Source organism: Somniosus microcephalus, unplaced genomic scaffold (assembly GCF_052327205.1).
Source record: "Somniosus microcephalus isolate GS21.2 unplaced genomic scaffold, FLI_Smic_1.0 unresolved_chr7, whole genome shotgun sequence".
Lineage (NCBI taxonomy): Eukaryota > Metazoa > Chordata > Chondrichthyes > Squaliformes > Somniosidae > Somniosus > Somniosus microcephalus.
The window spans coordinates 10,784,616-10,811,476 of record NW_028225185.1 but is presented as its reverse complement, the minus strand read 5'-3'; the positions used below and the strand labels follow the sequence as shown (position 1 = coordinate 10,811,476).

General features: G+C 55.2%; 1 protein-coding gene across 1 annotated transcript in view; it reads left to right on the top strand.

The window, feature by feature from the left end:
- The window catches only part of LOC147086524 (uncharacterized), a 121,737-nt gene extending 98,858 nt beyond the window's left edge, over nucleotides 1-22,879 (top strand). Inside the window, exon 8 of the mRNA XM_085978263.1 lies at nucleotides 19,947-22,879. Coding sequence (XP_085834389.1) covers nucleotides 19,947-20,029 — 83 coding nt within the window. The 3' untranslated portion in view covers nucleotides 20,030-22,879. The remainder of the gene's footprint in view (nucleotides 1-19,946) is intronic.
- Nucleotides 22,880-26,861: the final 3,982 nt, after the last annotated feature.

Sequence of the window (26,861 nt, the reverse complement as noted above, 5' to 3'; positions counted from 1 at the left end):
TGGGTGTGAGTTAGGACACGGGGCAGTGAGCACAGGGGGTGATGGGTGAACGGGACTGGGTGTGAGTTAGGACACGGGGCAGTGAGCACAGGGGGTGATGGGTGAACGGGACTGGGTGTGAGTTAGGACACGGGGCAGTGAGCACAGGAGGTGATGGGTGAACGGGACTGGGTGTGAGTTAGGACACGGGACAGTGAGCACAGGGGGTGATGGGTGAACGGGACTGGGTGTGAGTTAGGACACGGGGCAGTGAGCACAGGGGGTGATGGGTGAACGGGACTCGGTGTGAGTTAGGACACGGGGCAGTGAGCACGGGGTGATGGGTGAACGGGACTGGGTGTGAGTTAGGACACGGGGCAGTGAGCACGGGGTGATGGGTGAACGGGACTCGGTGTGAGTTAGGACACGGGGCAGTGAGCACGGGGTGATGGGTGAACAGGACTGGGTGTGAGTTTGGACACGGGGCAGTGAGCACGGGATGATGGGTGAACGGGACTGGGTGTGAGTTAGGACACGGGGCAGTGAGCACGGGGTGATGGGTGAACAGGACTGGGTGTGAGTTAGGACACGGGGCAGTGAGCACAGGGGGTGATGGGTGAACGGGACTGGGTGTGAGTTAGGACACGGGGCAGTGAGCACAGGGGGTGATGGGTGAACGGGACTGGGTGTGAGTTAGGACACGGGGCAGTGAGCACAGGGGTGATGGGTGAACGGGACTGGGTGTGAGTTAGGACACGGGGCAGTGAGCACAGGGGGTGATGGGTGAACGGGACTGGGTGTGAGTTAGGACACGGGGCAGTGAGCACAGGGGGTGATGGGTGAACAGGACTGGGTGTGAGTTAGGACACGGGGCAGTGAGCACGGGGTGATGGGTGAACAGGACTGGGTGTGAGTTAGGACGGGGCAGTGAGCGCAGGGGGTGATGGGCGAACGGGACTGGGTGTGAGTGAGAACACGGGGCAGTGAGCACAGGGGGTGATGGGTGAACGGGACTGGGTGTGAGTTAGGACACGGGCAGTGAGCACGGGGTGATGGGTGAACGGGACTGGGTGTGAGTTAGGACACGGGGCAGTGAGCACGGGGTGATGGGTGAACGGGACTGTGTGTGAGTTAGGACGGGGCAGTGAGCGCAGGGGGTGATGGGCGAACGGGACTGGGTGTGAGTTAGGACACGGGCAGTGAGCGCAGGGGGTGATGGGTGAACGGGACTGGGTGTGAGTTAGGACACGGGCAGTGAGCACGGGGTGATGGGTGAACGGGACTGGGTGTGAGTTAGGACACGGGGCAGTGAGCACAGGGTGTGATGGGTGAACGGGACTGGGTGTGAGTGAGAACACGGGGCAGTGAGCACAGGGGGTGATGGGTGAACGGGACTGGGTGTGAGTTAGGACACGGGGCAGTGAGCACGGGGTGATGGGTGAACGGGACTGGGTGAGAGTTAGGACACAAGGCAGTGAGCACGGGGTGATGGGTGAACGGGACTAGGTGTGAGTTAGGACACGGGGCAGTGAGCACAGGGGGTGATGGGTGAACGGGACTCGGTGTGAGTGAGGACACGGGGCAGTGAGCACAGGGGGTGATGGGTGAACGGGACTGGGTGTGAGTTAGGACACGGGACAGTGAGCACGGGGTGATGGGTGAACGGGACTGGGTGTGACTTAGGACACGGGGCAGTGAGCACAGGGGGTGATGGGTGAACGGGACTCGGTGTGAGTTAGGACACGGGGCAGTGAGCACAGGGGGTGATGGGTGAACGGGACTGGGTGTGAGTTAGGACACGGGGCAGTGAGCACGGGGTGATGGGTGAACGGGACTGGGTGTGAGTTAGGACACGGGGCAGTTAGCACAGGGGGTGATGGGTGAACGGGACTGGGTGTGAGTTAGGACACGGGGCAGTGAGCACGGGGTGATGGGTGAACGGGACTCGGTGCGAGTTAGGACACGGGGCAGTGAGCACGGGGTGATGGGTGAACGGGACTCGGTGTGAGTTAGGACACGGGGCAGTGAGCACAGGGGGTGATGGGTGAACGGGACTGGGTGTGAGTTAGGACACGGGGCAGTGAGCACGGGGTGATGGGTGAACGGGACTGGGTGTGAGTTAGGACACGGGGCAGTGAGCACAGCGGGTGATGGGTGAATGGGACTGGGTGCGAGTTAGGACACGGGGGCAGTGAGCACAGGGGGTGATGGGTGAACGGGACTCGGTGTGAGTTAGGACACGGGGCAGTGAGCACAGCGGGTGATGGGTGAATGGGACTGGGTGCGAGTTAGGACACGGGGCAGTGAGCACGGGGGGTGATGGGTGAACGGGAGTGGGTGTGAGTTAGGATACGGGACAGTGAGCACGGGGTGATGGGTGAACGGGACTGGGTGTGAGTTAGCACACGGGGCAGTGAGCACGGGGTGATGGGTGAACGGGACTGGGTGTGAGTTAGGACACGGGGCAGTGAGCACAGGGGGTGATGGGTGAACGGGACTGGGTGTGAGTTAGGACACGGGGGCAGTGAGCGCAGGGGGTGATGGGCGAACGGGACTGGGTGTGAGTGAGGACACGGGCAGTGAGCACAGGGGGTGATGGGTGAATGGGACTGGGTGTGAGTTAGGACACGGGGCAGTGAGCACGGGGTGATGGGTGAACGGGACTGGGTGCGAGTTAGGACACGGGGCAGTGAGCACGGGGTGATGGGTGAACGGGACTGGGTGTGAGTTAGGACACGGGGCAGTGAGCACGGGGTGATGGGTGAACGGGACTGGGTGCGAGTTAGGACACAGGGCAGTGAGCACAGAGGGTGATGGGTGAATGGGACTGGGTGTGAGTGAGGACACGGGGCAGTGAGCACAGGGGGTGATGGGTGAACGGGACTGGGTGTGAGTTAGGACACGGGGCAGTGAGCACAGGGGGTGATGGGTGAACAGGACTGGGTGTGAGTTAGGACGGGGCAGTGAGCGCAGGGGGTGATGGGCGAACGGGACTGGGTGTGAGTGAGAACACGGGGCAGTGAGCACAGGGGGTGATGGGTGAACGGGACTGGGTGTGAGTTAGGACACGGGCAGTGAGCACGGGGTGATGGGTGAACGGGACTGGGTGTGAGTTAGGACACGGGGCAGTGAGCACGGGGTGATGGGTGAACGGGACTGTGTGTGAGTTAGGACGGGGCAGTGAGCGCAGGGGGTGATGGGCGAACGGGACTGGGTGTGAGTTAGGACACGGGCAGTGAGCGCAGGGGGTGATGGGTGAACGGGACTGGGTGTGAGTTAGGACACGGGGCAGTGAGCACAGGGGGTGATGGGTGAACGGGACTGGGTGTGAGTTAGGACACGGGGCAGTGAGCACGGGGTGATGGGTGAACGGGACTGGGTGCGAGTTAGGACACGGGGCAGTGAGCACGGGGTGATGGGTGAACGGGACTGGGTGTGAGTTAGGACACGGGGCAGTGAGCACGGGGTGATGGGTGAACGGGACTGGGTGCGAGTTAGGACACGGGGCAGTGAGCACAGGGGGTGATGGGTGAACGGGACTGGGTGTGAGTTAGGACACGGGGCAGTGAGCACAGGGGGTGATGGGTGAACGGGACTGGGTGTGAGTTAGGACACTGGGCAGTGAGCACAGGTGGTGATGGGTGAACGGGACTCGGTGCGAGTTAGGACACGGGGCAGTGAGCACGGGGTGATGGGTGAACGGGACTGGGTGTGAGTTAGGACACGGGGCAGTGAGCACGGGGTGATGGGTGAACGGGACTCGGTGCGAGTTAGGACACGGGGCAGTGAGCACGGGGTGATGGGTGAACGGGACTCGGTGTGAGTTAGGACACGGGGCAGTGAGCACGGGGTGATGGGTGAACGGGACTCGGTGCGAGTTAGGACACGGGGCAGTGAGCACGGGGGGTGATGGGTGAACGGGACTGGGTGTGAGTTAGGATATGGGACAGTGAGCACGGGGTGATGGGTGAACGGGACTGGGTGTGAGTTAGGACACGGGGCAGTGAGCACAGGGGGTGATGGGTGAACGGGACTGGGTGCGAGTTAGGACACGGGGCAGTGAGCACAGGGGGTGATGGGTGAACGGGACTGGGTGTGAGTTAGGACACGGGGGCAGTGAGCGCAGGGGGTGATGGGCGAACGGGACTGGGTGTGAGTGAGGACACGGGCAGTGAGCACAGGGGGTGATGGGTGAATGGGACTGGGTGCGAGTTAGGACACGGGGCAGTGAGCACGGGGCGATGGGTGAACGGGACTGGGTGTGAGTTAGGACACGGGGCAGTGAGCACAGGGGGTGATGGGTGAACGGGACTGGGTGTGAGTTAGGACACGGGGCAGTGAGCACGGGGTAATGGGTGAACGGGACTCGGTGTGAGTTAGGACACGGGGCAGTGAGCACAGGGGGTGATGGGTGAACGGGACTGGGTGCGAGTTAGGACACGGGGTAGTGAGCACCGGGGGTGATGGGTGAACGGGACTCAGTGTGAGTTAGGACACGGGGCAGTGAGCACGGGGTGATGGGTGAACGGGACTCAGTGTGAGTTAGGACACGGGGCAGTGAGCACAGGGGGCGATGGGTGAACGGGACTCAGTGTGAGTTAGGACACGGGGCAGTGAGCACGGGGTGATGGGTGAACGGGACTGGGTGCGAGTTAGGACACGGGGCAGTGAGCACGGGGTGATGGGTGAACGGGACTGGGTGTGAGTTTGGACACGGGGCAGTGAGCACGGGATGATGGGTGAACGGGACTGGGTGTGAGTTAGGACACGGGGCAGTGAGCACGGGGTGATGGGTGAACGGGACTGGGTGTGAGTTAGGACACGGGGCAGTGAGCACGGGGTGATGGGTGAACGGGACTGGGTGTGAGTTTGGACACGGGGCAGTGAGCACGGGATGATGGGTGAACGGGACTGGGTGTGAGTTAGGACACGGGGCAGTGAGCACGGGGTGATGGGTGAACGGGACTGGGTGTGAGTTTGGACACGGGGCAGTGAGCACGGGATGATGGGTGAACGGGACTGGGTGCGAGTTAGGACACGGGGCAGTGAGCACGGGGTGATGGTTGAACGGGACTGGGTGTGAGTTCGGACACGGGGCAGTGAGCACGGGGTGATGGGTGAACGGGACTCGGTGTGAGTTAGGACACGGGGCAGTGAGCACGGGGTGATGGGTGAACAGGACTGGGTGTGAGTTTGGACACGGGGCAGTGAGCACGGGATGATGGGTGAACGGGACTGGGTGTGAGTTAGGACACGGGGCAGTGAGCACGGGGTGATGGGTGAACGGGACTGGGTGTGAGTTAGGACACGGGGCAGTGAGCACGGGGTGATGGGTGAACGGGACTGGGTGTGAGTTTGGACACGGGGCAGTGAGCACGGGATGATGGGTGAACGGGACTGGGTGCGAGTTAGGACACGGGGCAGTGAGCACGGGGTGATGGGTGAACAGGACTGGGTGTGAGTTAGGACACGGGGCAGTGAGCACAGGGGGTGATGGGTGAACGGGACTGGGTGTGAGTTAGGACACGGGGCAGTGAGCACAGGGGGTGATGGGTGAACAGGACTGGGTGTGAGTTAGGACGGGGCAGTGAGCGCAGGGGGTGATGGGCGAACGGGACTGGGTGTGAGTTAGGACACGGGGCAGTGAGCACGGGGTGATGGGTGAACGGGACTGGGTGTGAGTTAGGACACGGGGCAGTGAGCACGGGGTGATGGGTGAACGGGACTGGGTGTGAGTTAGGACACGGGGCAGTGAGCACAGGGGGTGATGGGTGAACGGGACTTGGTGTGAGTTAGGACACGGGGCAGTGAGCACAGGGGGTGATGGGTGAACGGGACTGGGTGTGAGTTAGGACACGGGGCAGTGAGCACAAGGGGTGATGAGTGAACGGGACTGGGTGTGAGTTAGGGCACGGGGCAGTGAGCACAGGGGGGGTGATGGGTGAACGGGACTGGGTGTGAGTTAGGACACGGGGCAGTGAGCACAGGGGGTGATGGGTGAACGGGACTGGGTGTGAGTTAGGACACGGGGCAGTGAGCACAGGGGGTGATGGGTGATCGGGACTGGGTGTGAGTTAGGACACGGGGCAGTGAGCACAGGGGGTGATGGGTGAACGGGACTGGGTGTGAGTTAGGACACGGGGCAGTGAGCACAGGGGGTGATGGGTGATCGGGACTGTGTGTGAGTTAGGACGGGGCAGTGAGCGCAGGGGGTGATGGGCGAACGGGACTGGGTGTGGGTGAGAACACGGGCAGTGAGCACGGGGTGATGGGTGAACGGGACTGGGTGTGAGTTAGGACACTGGGCAGTGAGCACAGGTGGTGATGGGTGAACGGGACTGGGTGTGAGTTAGGACACTGGGCAGTGAGCACAGGTGGTGATGGGTGAACGGGACTGGGTGTGAGTTAGGACACGGGGCAGTGAGCACAGGTGGTGATGGGTGAACGGGACTGGGTGTGAGTTAGGACTCGGGGCAGTGAGCACGGGGTGATGGGTGAACGGGACTGGGTGAGAGTTAGGACACAAGGCAGTGAGCACAGGGGGTGATGGGTGAACGGGACTGGGTGTGAGTTAGGACACGGGGCAGTGAGCACAGGGGGTGATGGGTGAACGGGACTGGGTGTGACTTAGGACACGGGGCAGTGAGCACAGGGGGTGATGGGTGAACAGGACTGGGTGTGAGTTAGGACACGGGGCAGTGAGCACAGGGGGTGATGGGTGAACGGGACTCGGTGTGAGTTAGGACACGGGGCAGTGAGCACGGGGTGATGGGTGAATGGGACTGGGTGTGAGTTTGGACACGGGGCAGTGAGCACAGGGGGTGATGGGTGAACGGGACTGGGTGTGAGTTAGGACACGGGGCAGTGAGCACGGGGTGATGGGTGAACGGGACTCGGTGCGAGTTAGGACACGGGGCAGTGAGCACGGGGTGATGGGTGAACGGGACTGGGTGTGAGTTAGGACACGGGGCAGTGAGCACGGGGTGATGGGTGAACGGGACTCGGTGCGAGTTCGGACACGGGGCAGTGAGCACGGGGTGATGGGTGAACGGGACTCGGTGTGAGTTAGGACACGGGGCAGTGAGCACGGGGTGATGGGTGAACGGGACTCGGTGCGAGTTAGGACACGGGGCAGTGAGCACGGGGGGTGATGGGTGAACGGGACTGGGTGTGAGTTAGGATACGGGACAGTGAGCACGGGGTGATGGGTGAACGGGACTGGGTGTGAGTTAGCACACGGGGCAGTGAGCACGGGGTGATGGGTGAACGGGACTCGGTGTGAGTTAGGACACGGGGCAGTGAGCACAGGGGGTGATGGGTGAACGGGACTTGGTGTGAGTTAAGACACGGGGCAGTGAGCACGGGGTGATGGGTGAACGGGACTGGGTGTGAGTTAGGACACGGGGCAGTGAGCACAGGGGGTGATGGGTGAACGGGACTGGGTGTGAGTTAGGACACGGGGGCAGTGAGCGCAGGGGGTGATGGGTGAACGGGACTGGGTGTGAGTTAGGACACGGGGCAGTGAGCACAGGGGGTGATGGGTGAACGGGACTGGGTGTGAGTTAGGACACGGGGCAGTGAGCACGGGGTGATGGGCGAACGGGACTGGGTGTGAGTGAGGACACGGGCAGTGAGCACAGGGGGTGATGGGTGAATGGGACTGGGTGCGAGTTAGGACACGGGGCAGTGAGCACGGGGCGATGGGTGAACGGGACTGGGTGTGAGTTAGGACACGGGGCAGTGAGCACAGGGGGTGATGGGTGAACGGGACTGGGTGTGAGTTAGGACACGGGGCAGTGAGCACGGGGCGATGGGTGAACGGGACTCAGTGTGAGTTAGGACACGGGGCAGTGAGCACGGGGTGATGGGTGAACGGGACTGGGTGCGAGTTAGGACACGGGGCAGTGAGCACGGGGTGATGGGTGAACGGGACTGGGTGTGAGTTAGGACACGGGGCAGTGAGCACGGGGTGATGGGTGAACGGGACTGGGTGTGAGTTAGGACACGGGGCAGTGAGCACGGGGTGATGGGTGAACGGGACTCGGTGTGAGTTAGGACACGGGGCACTGAGCACGGGGTGATGGGTGAACGGGACTCGGTGCGAGTTAGGACACGGGGCAGTGAGCACAGGGGGTGATGGGTGAACGGGACTGGGTGTGAGTTAGGACACGGGGCAGTGAGCACGGGGTGATGGGTGAACGGGACTGGGTGCGAGTTAGGACACGGGGCAGTGAGCACGGGGTGATGGGTGAACGGGACTGGGTGTGAGTTAGGACACGGGGCAGTGAGCACGGGGTGATGGGTGAACGGGACTGGGTGCGAGTTAGGACACGGGGCACTGAGCACGGTGTGATGGGTGAACGGGACTCGGTGCGAGTTAGGACACGGGGCACTGAGCACGGGGTGATGGGTGAACGGGACTGGGTGCGAGTTAGGACACGGGGCAGTGAGCACGGGGTGATGGGTGAACGGGACTGGGTGTGAGTTAGGACACGGGGCAGTGAGCACGGGGTGATGGGTGAACGGGACTGGGTGCGAGTTAGGACACGGGGCAGTGAGCACGGGGTGATGGGTGAACGGGACTGGGTGCGAGTTAGGACACGGGGCACTGAGCACGGGGTGATGGGTGAACGGGACTCGGTGCGAGTTAGGACACGGGGCAGTGAGCACAGGGGGTGATGGGTGAACGGGACTGGGTGTGAGTTAGGACACGGGGCAGTGAGCACGGGGTGATGGGTGAACGGGACTGGGTGCGAGTTAGGACACGGGGCAGTGAGCACGGGGTGATGGGTGAACGGGACTGGGTGTGAGTTAGGACACGGGGCAGTGAGCACGGGGTGATGGGTGAACGGGACTGGGTGCGAGTTAGGACACGGGGCAGTGAGCACAGTGGGTGATGGGTGAACGGGACTGGGTGTGAGTTAGGACACGGGGCAGTGAGCACAGGGGGTGATGGGTGAACAGGACTGGGTGTGAGTTAGGACACGGGGCAGTGAGCACAGGCGGTGATGGGTGAACGGGACTGGGTGTGAGTTAGGACACGGGGCAGTGAGCACAGGGGGTGATGGGTGAACGGGACTGGGTGAGTGTTAGGACACGGGGCAGTGAGCACGGGGTGATGGGTGAACGGGACTGGGTGTGAGTTAGGACATGGGGCAGTGAGCACAGGGGGTGATGGGTGAACGGGACTCGGTGAGAGTTAGGACACGGGGCAGTGAGCACGGGGTGATGGGTGAATGGGACTGGGTGTGAGTTAGGACACGGGGCAGTGAGCACGGGGTGATGGGTGAACGGGACTGGGTGTGAGTTCGGACACGGGGCAGTGAGCACGGGGTGATGGGTGAACGGGACTGGGTGTGAGTTAGGACACGGGGCAGTGAGCACGGGGTGATGGGTGAACGGGACTGGGTGTGAGTTAGGACACGGGGCAGTGAGCACGGGGTGATGGCTGAACGGGACTCGGTGTGAGTTAGGACACGGGGCAATGAGCCCGGGGGTCATGGGTGAACGGGACTGGGTGTGAGTTAGGACACGGGGCAGTGAGCACAGGGGGTGATGGGTGAACGGGACTGGGTGCGAGTTAGGACACGGGGCAGTGAGCACAGGGGGTGATGGATGAACGGGACTGGGTGTGAGTTAGGACACGGGGCAGTGATCACACAGGGTGATGGGTGAACGGGACTGGGTGTGAGTTAGGACACGGGGCAGTGAGCACAGGGGGTGATGGGTGAACGGGACTGGGTGCGAGTTAGGACACGGGAGGGAAGCTGAGTTTGGGATGAGCTCAAGTTGAAGGAGGGTGCGAGGTGGGACATCCCTTACCCGGACCAGTACAAAAATTACCTGGGGCAGAGAGCGGAAGAGACGGTGCAAATTTAAAAAGGAGTGGTTGCTCCAATTGGTGTCCACTACATACTCATGCAATGTATTAATAGTGTCCTGTTTCTTGTCACGCTTCCTCTGTCACATTTCAGCCCATCTGAGCGATATATATTTATATAGAATCGTAGAATGGTTACAGCACAGCAGGAGACCATTCGGCCCGTCGAGCCCGTGCCGGCTCTCTACAAGAGCACTTCAGCTAGTCCCACTCCCCCACCCTTTCCCCGTAGCCCTGCAAACCTTTTTTCCTTCAGGTACTTATCCAATTCCCTTTTGAAAGCCACGATCGAGTCTGCCTCCACCACCCTTTCAGGCAGTGCATTCCAGATCCTGACCACTCGCTGCCTAAACAAGTTTTTCCTCACGTCGCTTTGGTTCTTCTGCCAATCACCTTAAATCTGTGTCCTCTGGTTCTCGACCCTTCCGCCAATGGGGACAGTTTCACTCTATCTACACTGTCCAGACCCCTCATGATTTTGAACACCTCGATCAAATCTCCTCTCAATCTTCTCTGCTCCAAGGAGAACAACCCCAGCTTCTCCAGTCTCTCCATGTAACTGAAGTCCCTCATCCCTGGTACCATTCTCGTAAATCTTTTCTACACCCTCCCTAAGGCCTTCCCATCCTTCCTAAAGTGCGGTGCCCAGAATTGGACACTAACTCCAGTTGAGGCCGAACCAGTGTTTTATAAAGGTTCATCATAATTTGTACTCTATGCCTCTGTTCAGGAAGTTTGGATCCCATAAGCTTTTTTAACAGCTTTCTCAACCTGCCCTGCCACCTTCAACGATTTGTGCACACATACCCCCAGCTCTCTCTGTTCATGCACCCCCCTTTAGGATTGTACCCTTTAGTTTATATGTCCTCTCTTCATTCTTTCTACCAAACTGTATCACTTCGCACTTTTCTGCGTTAAATTTAATCTGCCACGTGTCCGCCCATTCCACCTCTTGAAACATAGAAGATAGGAGCAGGAGTAGACCATTCGGCCCTTCGAGCCTGCTCTGCCATTCAACGAGATCATGGCTGATCATCCAAACCCTAGCACCCGGTCCCTACACCGACAGCCATCCCACACAAGCCCTATCCCCGTAACCCCACGTATTTAATCCCCCCTAACACTAAGGGCCAATTTTTTTTATCACGGCCAATCAACCTAACCTGCACATCTTTGGACTGTGGGAGGAAACCGGAGCACCCGGAGGAAACCCACGCAAACACGGGGAGAATGTCTGTGTGGAGTTTGCACAGTCACCCGAGGCCGGATTTGAACCCGGGTCCCTGGCGCTGTGAGGCAACAGTGCTAACCACTATGCCACCGTGCTGCCCTCACTCTATCACTCTCCTGCTCACGGTTGACTATACTTCCAAGTGTTGCGTCATCTGCAAAATTTTGAAACTGTGCCCTGTACACCCACGTCCAAGTCATTAATATATATCAAGAAAAGCAGTGGTCCTAGAACCGACCCCTGGGGAACACCACTAATGTATTATATATATATAAAACTAAGAGCCTCTGGCCCTCAGAGGGTTGGTGTGTGCCAGCTGCGAGCCGGGTCTGAAGTTCATGTCTTCACACCCCTCTTCCTGCTTCCTTTCGTACAGATAATTCCGTTGCCTCCGAACGGCGAGAACCCTTCACTCCTTCGGCTGTCACTGCGGATCGTTCCTTTTACGTCTTGCGTCTTTGTGGCTCTCGCATCTGGACCCTCTCGCTCTCTCTGCCATGTCTGCCCCCCCCCCCCCGCCCTCTGCTTGCCTGATCCTGAACGTGCCTTTCCACTTTGCTTTTCGACTTCATCAATGTGTTTTCTGTCTTCGTGTTTCTCTTGTAAGCTGCGAGTTGTGTATTCCGTTCATTTTTATCTTCGTTTGTTGAATCATGTAGTAAATTTTTTTAATTTGTGTCTTGTACCGGTGCCCCAACGCACGTTTTAATGCACCTCGTCTTCCTTTTGAAACCATTCAGTCAAGAAGTTCAATAAAACATTTTGGCTTGCCAGAGACTCGAAGGCGTATCTGTTCTGTCCAAATTGATGCAAGATTTGACAAGATCGAGAAGAAAGATTTGAATTTATAGCATGCCTTTTTATGACATCCCAAAGCACTTTACAGCCAATGAAGTACTTTTCCGAATGTGTTGTAATGTGGGCAACGCGGCAGCCAATTTGCGCACAGCAAGCTCCCACAAATACCAGTGTGATACTGATCGGATCGTCTGTTTCAGTGACGCTAGTGTTCTGGTGATTCCTTACCTGTGGGTGGAATGTGTAGTTGTGGTCACCGGGACACGGGACAGAGATTACCAGCCTTACAGAGAGGGGCAACACGCAGGATTCCTGGTCTCCGTGATCTATGTTCTAAGGAAGTTGGGCTTATTTTTTGTTTTGTTTGGGGAAAAAAAGACTTGTAGATTGAAATGTCTTTATGTAGAGTGCTGTTGGAGCAGAGATCATTGCATCTTTTAAGAGAAAAGTGGATAAATATTTGCAATAGAGGGCTATGGGGAGAGAGCTGGGCAGTAGGATTAGTTTGGGATTGATACAGGGCTATGGGGAGAGAGCGGGGCAGTGGGATTAGTTTGGGGATTGATACAGGTCTATGGGGAGAGCGGGGCAGTGGGATTAGTTTGCGGATTGATACAGGGCTATGGGGAGAGATCGGGGCAGTGGGATTAGTTTGGGGATTGATACAGGGCTATGGGGAGAGAGTGGGGCAGTGGGATTAGTTTGGGGATTGATACAGGGCTATGGGTAGAGAGCGGGGCAGTGGGATTAGTTTGGGGATTGATACAGGGCTATGGGGAGAGAGCGGGGCAGTGGGATTAGTTTGGGATTGATACAGGGCTATGGGGAGAGAGCGGGGCAGTGGGATTAGTTTGGGGATTGATACAGGGCTATGGGGAGAGAGCGGGGCAGTGGGATTAGTTTGGGGATTGATACAGGGCTATGGGGAGAGAGCGGGGCAGTGGGATTAGTTTAGGGATTGATACAGGGCTATGGGGTGAGAGCGGTGCAGTGGGATTAGTTTGGGGATTGATACAGGGCTATGGGGAGAGAGTGGGGCAGTGGGATTAGTTTGGGGATTGATACAGGGCTATGGGTAGAGAGCGGGGCAGTGGGATTAGTTTGGGGATTGATACAGGGCTATGGGGAGAGAGTGGGGCAGTGGGATTAGTTTGGGGATTGATACAGGGCTATGGGTAGAGAGCGGGGCAGTGGGATTAGTGTGGGATTGATACAGGGCTATGTGGAGAGAGCGGGGCAGTGGGGTTAGTTTGGGATTGATACAGGGCCATGGGGAGTGAGCGGGGCAGTGGGATTTGTTTGGGGATTGATACAGGGCTATGGGGAGACAGTGGGGCAGTGGGATTAATTTGGGATTGATACAGGGCCATGGGGAGAGTGTGGGGCAGTGGGATTAGTTTAGGATTGACACGGCTATGGGGAGAGAGCGGGGCAGTGTGATTAGTTTGGGATTGACAGGGCTCTGGGGAGAGAGCGGGGCAGTGGGATTAGTTTCAGATTGATACTGGGCTATGGGGAGAGAGCGGGGCAGTGGGATTAGTTTGGGATTGATACAGGGCTATGGGGAGAGAGCGAGGCAGTGGGATTATTTCGGGATTGATACAGGGCTATGGGGAGAGAGTGGGGCAGTGGGATTAGTTTGGGATTGATACAGGGCTATGGGGAGAGAGTGGGGCAGTGGGATTATTTCGGGATTGATACAGGGCTATGGGGAGAGAGCGGGGCAGTGGGATTAGTTTGGGATTGATACAGGGCTATGGGGAGAGAGTGGGGCAGTGGGATTATTTTGGGATTGATACAGGGCTATGGGGAGAGCGGGGCAGTGGGGTTAATTGGGGATTGATACAGGGCTATGGGGAGAGAGCGGGGCAGTGGGATTAGTTTGGGATTAATACGGGGCTATGGGGAGAGAGCGGGGCAGTGGGATTAGTTGGGGATTGATACAGGGCCATGGGGAGTGAGCGGGGCAGTGGGATTAGTTTGGGATTGATATAGGGCCATGGGGAGAGAGCGGGGCAGTGGGGTTAGTTTGGGGATTGATACAGGGCTATGGGGAGAGAGCGGGGCAGTGGGATTAGTTGGGGATTGATACAGGGCTATGGGGAGAGAGCGGGGCAGTGGGATTAGTTGGGGATTGATACAGGGCTATGGGGAGAGAGCGGGGCAGTGGGATTAGTTTGGGATTGATATAGGGCCATGGGGAGAGAGCGGGGCAGTGGGATTAGTTTGGGGATTGATACAGGGCTATGGGGAGAGAGCGGGGCAGTGGGATTAGTTGGGGATTGATACAGGGCTATGGGGAGAGAGCGGGGCGGTGGGAATAGTTGGGGATTGATACAGGGCTATGGGGAGAGAGCGGGGCAGTGGGGTTAGTTGGGGATTGATACAGGGCTATGGGGAGAGAGCGGGGCAGTGGGGTTAGTTGGGGATTGATACAGGGCTATGGGGAGAGAGCGGGGCAGTGGGGTTAGTTGGGGATTGATACAGGGCTATGGGGAGAGAGTGGGGCAGTGGGGTTAGTTGGGGATTGATACAGGGCTATGGGGAGAGAGCGGGGCAGTGGGGTTAGTTGGGGATTGATACAGGGCTATGGGGAGAGAGCGGGGCAGTGGGGTTAGTTGGGGATTGATACAGGGCTATGGGGAGAGAGCGGGGCAGTGGGATTAGTTTGGGGATTGATACAGGACTATGGGGAGAGCGGGGCAGTGGGATTAGTTTGGGGATTGATACAGGGCTATGGGGAGAGAGCGGGGCAGTGGGATTAGTTGGGGATTGATACAGATACGTCCTATTACTCTTTAGTACTGCATTCCTGAGGGGCCCTTGAGTAAGATGTGGGTTTATGATATTTGAAAAAAAAATTTGAATTTACACAGCACCTTTCATGACCTCAGGACGTCCCAAAGCACTTTACAGCCAATGAAGTACTTTTTCAAGTGTGGTCACTGTTGTAATGTAGGAACCATGGCAGCTTCTTTGCGCACAGCAAGCTCCCACAAACAGCAATGTGATGATGACCAGATCATCTGTTTTTAGTGATGTTGTTTGAGGGATAAATATGGGCCCCAGGACACCGGGGAGAACTCCCCCTGCTCTACTTCCAGTAATGACCGTGGCATCTTTTACATCCACCTGAGAGGGCAGACGGGGCCTCAGTTTAACGTCTCATCCGAAAGACAGCCCCTCCGACAGTGCGGTGCTCCCTCAGTACTGCCCCTCCGACAGTGCGGCGCTCCCTCAGTACTGCCCCTCCGACAGTGCGGCGCTCCCTCAGCACCGCCCCTCCGCCAGTGCGGCGCTCCCTCAGCACCGCCCCTCCGCCAGTGCGGTGCTCCCTCAGTGCCGCCCCTCCGCCAGTGTGGCGCTCCCTCAGTACTGCATCTCCGACAGTGCGGCGCTCCCTCGGTGCCGCCCCTCCGACAGTGCGGCGCTCCCTCAGTGCTGCCCCTCCGACAGTGCAGCTCCCTCAGTACCGCCCCTCCGACAGTGCGGCGCTCCCTCAGTACTGCATCTCCGACAGTGCGGCGCTGCCTCAGTACCGCCCCTCCGACAGTGCGGCGCTCCCTCGGTGCCGCCCCTCCGACAGTGCGGCGCTCCCTCAGCACCGCCCCTCCGCCAGTGCGGTGCTCCCTCAGTGCCGCCCCTCCGCCAGTGTGGCGCTCCCTCAGTACTGCATCTCCGACAGTGCGGCGCTCCCTCGGTGCCGCCCCTCCGACAGTGCGGCGCTCCCTCAGTGCTGCCCCTCCGACAGTGCAGCTCCCTCAGTACCGCCCCTCCGACAGTGCGGCGCTCCCTCAGTACTGCATCTCCGACAGTGCGGCGCTGCCTCAGTACCGCCCCTCCGACAGTGCGGCGCTCCCTCGGTGCCGCCCCTCCGACAGTGCGGCGCTCCCTCAGTGCCGCCCCTCCGACAGTGCAGCTCCCTCCGTAGTAGCAGGGTGATTAAGCCCAGTGGGAGCTGATGACACTGAAGGGTGAAGCCTGGATTATGGGCTCAAGGCTCTGGAGTGGGTACTTGAACCCACGACCTTCTGAGGCGAAAGTACTAGCTAACAACATCAACAACTTGCATTTACACAGCGCCTTTAACGTAGTAAAACGTCCCAGGGCGCTTCACAGGAGCGATTATCAAACAAAATTTGAGCCCGAGACACAGGATGAGATATTAGGGCAGGTGACCAAAAGCTTGGTGAAAGGTTGGTTTTAAGGAGCGTCTTAAAGGGGAAGAGAGAGGCGGAGAGGTTTAGGGAGGGAATTCCAGAGATTAGGACCCAGGTGGCTGAAGGCACGGCCGCCAATGGTGGAGCGATGGAAACCGGGAGATGCGAAAGAGGCCAGAATTGGAGGAGCGCGGAGATCTCGGAGGGTTGTAGGGCCGGAGGAGGTTACAGAGATAGAGAGGGATTTATAAACGAGGATGAGAATTTTTAAATCGAGGCGTTGCTTAACCGGGAGCTAATGTAGGTCAGCGAGCACGGGGTGATGGGTGAACGGGACTCGGCACGAGTTAGGACACAGCGCAGCAGGAGTTTTGGATGAGCTGATGTTTAGGGCGGGTAGAACGTGGGAGGCCGGCCAGGAGTGCGTTGGAATGGTCAAGTCGAGAGGGTTTATGAAAGATAAATTGAACATAAATTACCCAGTGGTTATGACTGATAGGGGTCCCCCCCCCCAGTCACGCTCGCCATCCAAAATCCACCAGCCGAAATAACGGCCATTGATCACGTTCATTGCCGTCATAGTCGGCTGCCCCTCAGCCAAGCCGTGGGGACTGAGCCTCTGCGCAGAGACCGGGGGGGGGCTTCACAAGGGATGAAGAAGGAAGTGGAGTTGAACCTGTCCAAAGCATCACTTGACAACGGGTTTTATTATTAATGTCCACCGGTAGAAAAAAGCAGCTCGCAGCTGCAATTACACGGAATGTACAGCCCAGAAACAGGCCATTCGGCCCATCTGCCCCGTGCCGGTGTTTATGCTCCACACGAGCCTCCTCCCACCCCCTCTATCTCACCCTATCACCCTATCCTTCTATTCCTTTCTCCCTCGTGTGTTTATCCAGCCTCCCCTTAAATGCATCGACGCTCTTCACCTCAACCACTCCCTGTGGCAGCGAGTTCCACATTCTCACCACTCTCTGGGTAAAGAAGTTTCTCCCGAATTCCCGATTGGATTTATTAGTGACTCTCTTATATTGATGGCCCCTAGTTCTGGTCTCCCCCACAAGTGGAAACATCTTCTCTACATCTACCCTATCGAAACCTTTCATAATCTTAGACCTCGATCAGGTCACCCCTCAGCCTTCTCCTTTCTGGAGAAAAGAGCCCCCGCCGGTTCAATCTTTCCCGATAGTTCTAACTTCTCAGTTCTGGTATCGTCCTTGTCAATCTTTTTTGCATCTTCCCCATTGCGCCTCTATCCTTTTTGTAATATGGAAACCAGAACTGTGCACAGTTACAAAGAGTCTTTCATGTCCTCGGTGTTTTACAGCCAAATAATTTGTATCGAAGCGTATTATGTTGGCAAAGGCGGCAGCCAATATGCGCACAGCAAGCTCTCACAAGCAGCAAATGAAATGAATGGCCAAGCAACCTGTTGTTGGTGGGGTTGGTTGAGGGATTTCGAAATGTTTGGCCAGGACTGTGCTGTTACTTGGCTGTTACCCTGCGTACTAGAAGGTACAGTGTGTGCTGCTGAGGTATTTAGCTTCAGGTTTTTTTAAATTTTATTCACGGGATCTGGGCGTCGCTGGCAAGGCCGGCATTTATCGCCCCATCCCTAGTTACCCTTGAGAAGGTGGTGGTGAGCCGCCGCCTTGAACCGCTGCAGTCCATGACATGAATCTTGTTATTCATGTGGAAATGACTTATGAAATAATACTGGGCGGCCTGCTGGTGGCGCTGTCCAGGGAGAGTATAAATACTCGGGCACGGGCCCAGCTTGCTCAGGACATTCTTTAACAGGAACTAGTGAAGGACACAACTAGACCTCCATGTTGTAAAACAGTTGATTAGCTTTGTTTAACGCTTAGACCAAGTGCCTAGTAGTTTTCTTACGTCAGTCCGTGTGGTGAAGGTGCTCCCACAGTGCTGTTAGGGAGGGAGTTCCAGGATTTTGACCCAGCGACGATGAAGGAACGGCCGATATATTTCCAAGTCGGGATGGTGTGTGTGACTCGGAGGGGAACTTGGAGGTGGTGGTGTTCCCACGCGCCTGCTGCCCTTGTCCTTCTAGGTGGAAGAGGTGGCGGGTTTGGGAGGTGCTGCCGAAGAAGCCTTGGCGAGTTGCTGCAGTGCATCTTGTAGATGGTACACACTGCAGCCACGGTGCGCCGGTGGTGGAGGGAGTGAATGTTTCTAGTATTGGGAGGCCGGTGGTAGCCAGGGTTTCAGACTGGGTTGTAGGGGGTTTCACGATGGGATCCCAGGAATGCCGACACATTTCTGAATCTTTTTCTGTGTTTGTTGATTTGCCAGCACGTTATTTCCGTTGCTCCACGTTAATATTAACAGCATACTTTCTGCGATGGCAGCACTGTCCTGCTGTGGGTGGCCGACACTAGCTGCCAGAAGGTCGGACAAAGGAGTGTCCATGAGCACATCATCGTCTGTAAGGGGGGGGGGGGGGGGTCCCTGGCGCACAAACGTTCGGAAGATATTGACGCTGAAGTCCCGGAGTGGGCCTAGAACCCACCAGCTCCTAGGAGGAGGCCATTCGGCCCATCGTGCCTGTGCCGGCTCTTTGAACGAGCTCCCCAATTAGTCCCACTCCCCCCTTGCTCTTTCCCCACAACCCTGTGAATTTTCCCCCCTTCAAGTATTTCTCCAATTCCCTTTTGAAAGTTACTATTGAATCTGCTCCCACCGCCCTTTCAGGCAGCGCGTTCCAGATCACAACAACTCGCTGCGTAAAAAACATTCTCCTCATCTCCCCCTCTGGTTCTTTTGCCAATTATCTTAAATCTGTGCCCTCTGGTTACCGACCCTCCCGCCCGCTGGAAAAAGTTTCTCCTCATTTACTATTATCAAAACCCTTCATGATTTTGAACACCTCGATTAAATCTCCCCTTAGCCTTCTCTGCTCTAAGGAGAACAACCCCAGCTTCTCCAGTCTCTCCACAACAACTGAAGTCCCTCATCCCCTGGGACCATTCCAGTAAATCTCCTCCGCACCCTCTCCAAGGACTCGACATCCTTCCTAAAGTGCGGTGCCCAGAATTGGACACAATAATCCAGCTGGGGCCTAACCGGTGATTTATAAAGGTTTAGTGTAAATTCTTGGCTTTTGTATGCTCTGCCTCTATTTATAAACAAGGACATAGAAATATAGAAACATGGAAGATAGGAGCAGGAGTTGGCCATTCGGCCCCTCGAGCCTGTTCCGCCATTCAATGAGATCATGCCTGATCATCCAAGCTCAGTACCCTGTCCCTGCTTTCTCCCCCATATCCCTTGATCCCTTTAGCCTTAAGAAATATATCTAACTCCTTCTTGAATATATTTAATGAATTGGCCTCTACTGCCTTCTGTGGTAGAGAATTCCACAGGTTCACCACTCTCTCTGGGTGAAGAAATTCCTCCTCATCTCTGTCCTAAATGGCTTACCCCTTATCCTTAGACTGTGACCCCTGGTTCTGGACTCCCCGGCCATCGGGAACATCCTTCCTGCATCTAGTCTGTCTAGTCCTGTTAGAATTTTATAAGTTTCAATGAGATCCCCTCTCATTCTTCTAAACTCCAGCGAGTATAAGCTCAATCGACCCAATCTCTCCTCGTACGTCATTCCTGCCATCCCAGGTATCAGCCTGGTGAATCTTCGCTGCACTCCCTCCATGGCAAGAACATCCTTCCTCAGATAAGGCGACCAAAACTGCACACAATACTCAAGGTGTGGTCTCACCAAGGCCCTGTACAACCGTGTGCTTTTTTTAAAAAAAAAAGCAAGTTGACCTCCTGCGCAGAGGCGAGGAGATTGCTGTTACGCCACAGTTCAGACGAGCAGCTTTGTTGGCGCCACTTTTAACTCTCGTCTCTCGTGTCTTGTTCCCCCTTCTTCCTGCAGATAAATTCTCGCAGACAAAGGAGGAGAACCTGGACATGCACCGGATGTTGGATCAGACCATGCAGGAACTCCACAATTTATGAAGTGCCACCATTCGCATCGTCGCCTGGCTTGCCATGTCTTCCTCTCTCTCTTCCCCCGCGCCCCCCCCCGCCTCCCTTTCTCTGTGCTCTTTAACCCCTGTGCCAAAGGCCATCTCATCCATGTCGCCAATGTCGTCAATGCACCATTGAAAGAGGTGGAGGAGGCGGACAAAGGATGAGAGGTCGCCAGCGAGTGGGAATCGCTGAGCCAAGCGGGCAATTTACTAACTCAATAATGTTTAAAATTCTGCAGACGTCCGCGTCTTTCTGATGGACTGGAGCATTCCCGGGGCGCCGTGTGTTTATTCACCTCTCTGCCACATATCTGCTGCTGGGGAGCGGAAGCGGGTCACTTAACTATGGGAGCGCGTCAACCCACCAACCCCGTCAAACGAGTGGATCTGCCATGACACCAGAGGACTGTTCAGAGGTGGGGGGGCGGTCCGATGGGTTCTAAGTAAATCTCAAGTGATCTGGGGAGCGGGGGATCAGAAGAGAATCGGTGTTTGAAAGAATTCCAGTAGCTCTGGGTGGCATTCTCGGGGTAGCGGTGCAGTGGGTCACTGACTGGTGATGTTCCCTTTCATTTTTTGTGTGCCCGGCCCCCTTTAAGGGGCAGCGCCGCCCGTTCAAAATGCCGCTGAAAGGGGAACGTTCCTGACGGGACCCTTCACCTCCAGGTTCAGGATCTGAATCCGGCTCCAACGGACTTCTCTTTCCTCCTCCCCCCCCCCCCCCACCCTCCCTTGTGCAGGCTCCCGGGCCCCCCCCGAAATCTGCGGCACAGAAGGAGCCCGTTCGACCCATCGTGTCCGCACCGGCCGAAAAGGAGCCACCCAGCCTAATCCCACTTTCCAGATCTTGGTCCGTAGCCCTGTAGGTTCCGGCACTTCAGGTGCATATCCAAGTACTTTTTAAATGTGATGAGGGTTTCTGCCTCGACCACCCTTTCAGGCAGTGAGTTCCAGACCCCCACCACCCTCTGGGTGAGAAAAGTTCTCCTCAACTCCCCGCTAATCCTTCTCCCAATTACTTTCAATCTCTGCCCCCTGGTTATTGACCTCTCTCTGCTCAGGGAAATCGGTCCTTCCTCTCCACTCTATCCAGGCCCCTCTCAATTTTATACACCTCAATTAAATCTCCCCTCAGCCTCCTCCGTTCCAAAGAAAACACCCCCAGCCTCTCCAATCTATCCTACTGCCAGAGCAGGTCCATCAAGGGTTGTTATTCTGCGAATCACCCGACAGCACGTTATATTCTGTGTGAATTTCAGGCCAATCAAGGCGAGAGACTCCAGTGCCAGGGGAAATTAACACCTTCCCTTGTCAGGATTGAGAATTCCCAGAGTCACGCTCCCTCTGCACTGTTCCAATTTGAGCTGTGATTATTTCAGCCAGTTTGGGCTAGTTAAACTTGCAGCTTCGATTCACAAACTATAGCACAGATCCTCTGGATTAGGCTGGAGATTGGCAGCCAGGAGTTGTTCACTGTGTATCACTGCCCCACCCCGTGCGATCGTAGCAGGACTTCGCACAGGTATCAGAACGTAAGAATCAGGAGCGGGAGTCGGCCATTCGGCCCCTCGCGCCTGCTCAGGCCATTCAATAAGATCGCGGCTGATCATCGACCTCAACTCCACTTTCCCACCCGATCCCCATATCCCTCGATTCCCCGAGAGTCCAAAAATCTATCGACCTCAGTCTTGAATATACAGGAAACTCTTTTTTAATCCGGGACCGGCGTGGTGCCGGTTGATCAAAAAGTCTGGATTACAGAGAGGTATACTTACCATGCTACGAGAGCCCCGTACACGGCCACAGATCCAGGCGTCCCTGTTGCATAGCCACAGGTGCAGGAACCCCGGTTATACGGCCACAGACCCAGGAGTCCCGGTTACACGGCCACTAATATACAGTAAAACTTACCTGAACCTACTCCTGAATTTTGCCAGTTAAGAGAGATTTCTGGTTATTTTAGAAGCCGGTAAAAAGGGAGTTTCCTGTACTCGATGACACAGCCCTTTGGGGCAGCGAATTCCAAAGATTCACCACCCTCTGAGTGAAGAAATTCCTCCTCATCTCAGTCCTCAATGGCCGACCCCTTATCCTGAGACTGTGACCCCTGGTTCTAGACTCTCCAGCCAGGGGGGAAACATCCTCTCAGCATCTACCCTGTCAATCCCCCTCAGAATCTGATATGTTTCAATGAGATCACCTCCCATTCTTCTGAACTCCAGAGAGTATAAATGGGCCCATTCTCTCATAGGACAGCCATTATTGCTGAAATATATCCATTCCCTCTCTGCACCGACTCTGGGCGTCGGGATGTGACAATACTCAGGGGTACTTGGGAACAGATAACAAGCCAGCATTGCCCACATCTCCCTTCCCCCTTCCTTCATCATTGCTTTCCGATCACTCGCGCTCTCTCTCTCTCTCATTCTCGTCGGTCCTGCGAAAGCTTTCTCTATTTAAAAGTATATAAAGCAAGCGCCTGGTCAGGTCTGACACAACTCTTTTTTTGAGAAACAGCTGTGATATTTTTATAATGCAGGTCTTAAATATAAAAAGAATATATTTATTTGAAACTGTGTATTAAAAAAAATTAAAATTGGACCCTTCTCCTCCTGTGCGAGGGGAGTCTGGATTTGAAAAATGTCTGATCTGTTCTTGAGCCAAAACAATGTATGGATCTTCCCTCAAGCAGAATTAAATTTGTTGTGCCATGATTTTTTTTTAAAAAACAATAATGTAATTTTGGATTTTTCATTTATGCAATAAAGGACCAATTGGTAGCTGTTCTTACATGTTCTAATAGGCTTCGAGTTTAATAAAGTAAATCTGCTCTCCACCAGCAGTCTGTTTCTTCACACACTGCCGTTACGCAGACGTCGAGTTCGACTGGGAAATCAACCAGCCTTTTCATTTTCAAACGCTGACCGAGCCTGCTGTGTATTTCCAGCCTGTTTGCGATTTCAGTGTTGATGGATTTCAGTATCGCTGGGTCATTCTGCGTCCGTGCCTGCATTTGACGAGTGATCCAAGTGCCTAATATCAAGCCGACACACTGATCAAGCTCAGAATAGGTTAACGCACCCTCTACACTGTCCCATCAAACACTCCCAGGGCAGGTACAGCACGGGCTAGATACAGAGTAAAGCTCCCTCTACACTGTCCCATCAAACACTCCCAGGGCAGGTACAACACGGGTTAGATAGAGAGTAAAGCTCCCTCTACACTGTCCCATCAAACACTCCCAGGGCAGGTACAACACGGGTTAGATACAGAGTAAAGCTCCCTCTACACTGTCCCATCAAACACTCCCAGGGCAGGTACAGCACGAGTTCGATACAGAGTAAAACTCCCTCTACACTGTCCCATCAAACACTCCCAGGGCAGGTACAGCACGGGTTAGATACAGAGTAAAGCTCCCTCTACACTGTCCCATCAAACACTCCCAGGGCAGGTACAGCACGGGTTAGATACAGAGTAAAGCTCCCTCTACACTGTCCCCATCAAACACTCCCAGGGCAGGTACAGCACGGGTTAGATACAGAGTAAAACTCCCTCTACACTGTCCCATCAAACACTCCCAGGGCAGGTACAGCACGGGTTAGATACAGAGTAAAGCTCCCTCTACACTGTCCCATCAAACACTCCCAGGGCAGGTACAGCACGGGTTAGATACAGAGTAAAGCTCCCTCTACACTGTCCCATCAAACACTCCCAGGGCAGGTACAACACGGGTTAGATACAGAGTAAAGCTCCCTCTACACTGTCCCATCAAACACTCCCAGGGCAGGTACAGCACGGGTTAGATACAGAGTAAAGCTCCCTCTACACTGTCCCATCAAACACTCCCAGGGCAGGTACAGCATAGGTTAGATACAGAGTAAAGCTCCCTCTACACTGTCCCCATCAAACACTCCCAGGGCAGGTACAACACGGGTTAGATACAGAGTAAAGCTCCCTCTACACTGTCCCCATCAAACACTCCCAGGGCAGGTACAGCACGGGTTAGATACAGAGTAAAACTCCCTCTACACTGTCCCATCAAACACTCCCAGGGCAGGTACAGCATAGGTTAGATACAGAGTAAAGCTGCTTCTACACTGTCCCATCAAACACTCCCAGGGCAGGTACAGCACGGGTTAGATACAGAGTAAAGCTCCCTCTACACTGTCCCATCAAACACTCCCAGGGCAGGTACAGCACGGGTTAGATACAGAGTAAAGCTCCCTCTACACTGTCCCATCAAACACTCCCAGAGCAGGTACAGCACGGGTTAGATACAGAGTAAAGCTCCCTCTACACTGTCTCATCAAACACTCCCAGGGCAGGTACAGCACGGGTTAGATACAGAGTAAAGCTCCCTCTACACTGTCCCATCAAACACTCCCAGGGCAGGTACAGCACGGGTTAGATACAGAGTAAAGCTCTCTCTACACTGTCCCATCAAACACTCCCAGAGCAGGTACAGCACGGGTTAGATACAGAGTAAAGCTCTCTCTACACTGTCCCATCAAATACTACCAGGGCAGGTACAGCACGGGTTAGCTACAGAGTAAAGCTCCCTCTACACTGTCCCATCAAACACCCAGGGTAGGTACAGCACAGGTTAGATACAGAGCAAAGCTCCCTCTACACTGTCCCATCAAACACTCCCAGGGCAGGTACACCACGGTTAAAATACAGAGCATAGCTCCCTCTACACTGTCCCATCAAATACTCCCAGGGCAGGTACAGCACGGGTTAGATACAGAGTAAAGCTCCCGCTACACTGTCCCATCAAACACTCCCAGGACAGGTACACCACGGTTAAAATACATAGCAAAGCTCCCTCTACACTGTCCCATCAAATACTCCCAGGGCAGGTACAGCACGGGTTAGATACAGATTAAAGCTCCCTCTATACTGTCCCCATCAAACACTACTAGGGCAGGTACAGCACGGGTTAGATACAGAGTAAAGCTCTACACTGTCCCATCAAATACTACCAGGGCAGGTACAGCACGGGTTAGATACAGAGGAAAGCTCCTGCTACACTGTCCCATCAAACACTCCCAGGGCAGGTACAGCACGGGTTAGATACAGAGTAAAGCTCCCTCTACACTGTCCCATCAAACACTCCCAGGGCAGGTACAGCACGGGTTAGATACAGAGTAAAGCTCCCTCTACACTGTCCCATCAAACACTCCCAGGGCAGGTACACCACAGTTAAAATACAGAGCATAGCTCCCTCTACACTGTCCCATCAAACACTCCCAGGGCAGGTACAGCACGGGTTAGATACAGAGTAAAGCTCCCTCTACTCTGTCCCATCAAACACTCCCAGGGCAGGTACAGCACGGGCTAGATGCAGAGTGAAGCTCCCTCTACACTGTCCCATCAAACACTCCCAGGGCAGGTACAGCACAGGGTTAGACACAGAGTAAAGCTCCCTCTAAACTGTCCCATCAAACACTCCCAGGGCAGGTACAGCACGTGTTAGACACAGGCTAAAGCTCCCTCTACACTGTCCCCATCAAACAGTCCCAGGGCAGGTACAGCACAGGATAGATTCAGAGTAAAGCTCCCTCTACACTGTCCCCATCAAACACTCCCAGGGCAGGTACAGCACGGGGTTAGATATATAGTAAAGTTCCCTCTACACTGTCCCATCAAACACTCCCAGGGCAGGTACAGCACGGGTTAGATACAGAGTAAAGCTCCCTCTACACTGTCCCCTCAAACACTCCCAGGGCAGGTACAGCACAGGTTAGATACAGAGTAAAGCTCCCTCTACACTGCCCCATCAAACACTCCCAGGGCAGTTACAGCACGGGTTAGATACAGAGTAAAGCTACAGAATTCTGTAAAAGTATCCTCCGGACTCAAAGGAAAACCGTAAACAATGCTTGCAGGGCAGAGCTAGGCCAATATCCATTAATAATTACTATCCAAAAAAGAGCCACCAAATTTTGGAAACACCTAAAAATGAGCAACCCCCACTGCTATCATTACGAAGCCCTGAAATGCCAAGGGAGGATCATAAAGAAGAATACCCTCAGTCAACTAGTCCTGGGACTCAGTGAAGTCACTACTAACAATAACCAGCCCCAGGACAGTGACATCGTAGCACAGAGAATTTGACCCAACACAATTGTCACTAAGCAAAAGGAAAAATATCTGTCATATTGGGCAGAAACAACAAAAACCCAAAACAAACTCAATTGCTACTTGGCCCTAAACAGACAATACAACATGGCTGAATACCTGACCACGGTAATAGATAGCAAATTGAGAAAAACCTTGACTATGTACAGACTTAGTGAGCATAGCCTGGCTATCGAAAAAGGCAGACACAGACAGACCTGGCTGACAAGAGAGGACAGGATATGCTCTCACTGCAGTCAGGGAGTGGTGGAGACAGAGATGCACTTCCTCACAGTTTGTGGAAAATATCAGGGCATAAGGGAGAATTTCTACCCAAAATTCACAAAAATATGCCCTGAATTCAGAAATTTGAATGACGACCAAAAACTCCCATACCTACTAGAGGAACAGAGAAATTGTGTAACCTTAGCGGCACACTATGTTACAGCTTGCCATAAACAGAGGGACAACCATTAAATCTAAGAAAAGAGTACATACAAATTATATGAATGTATATTTATACACTCAGGGATATATCTGTTTATACACTGTATGGATAGATCTGCGTTTATGTGTTCAACCATAAATGTTTTTCGATGCTTTGGCAACATAAGATGTACCTTGTCATGCCAATAAAGCGATTTGCATTGAATTGAATTGAATTACAGAGTAAAGCTCCCTCTACACTGTCCCATCAA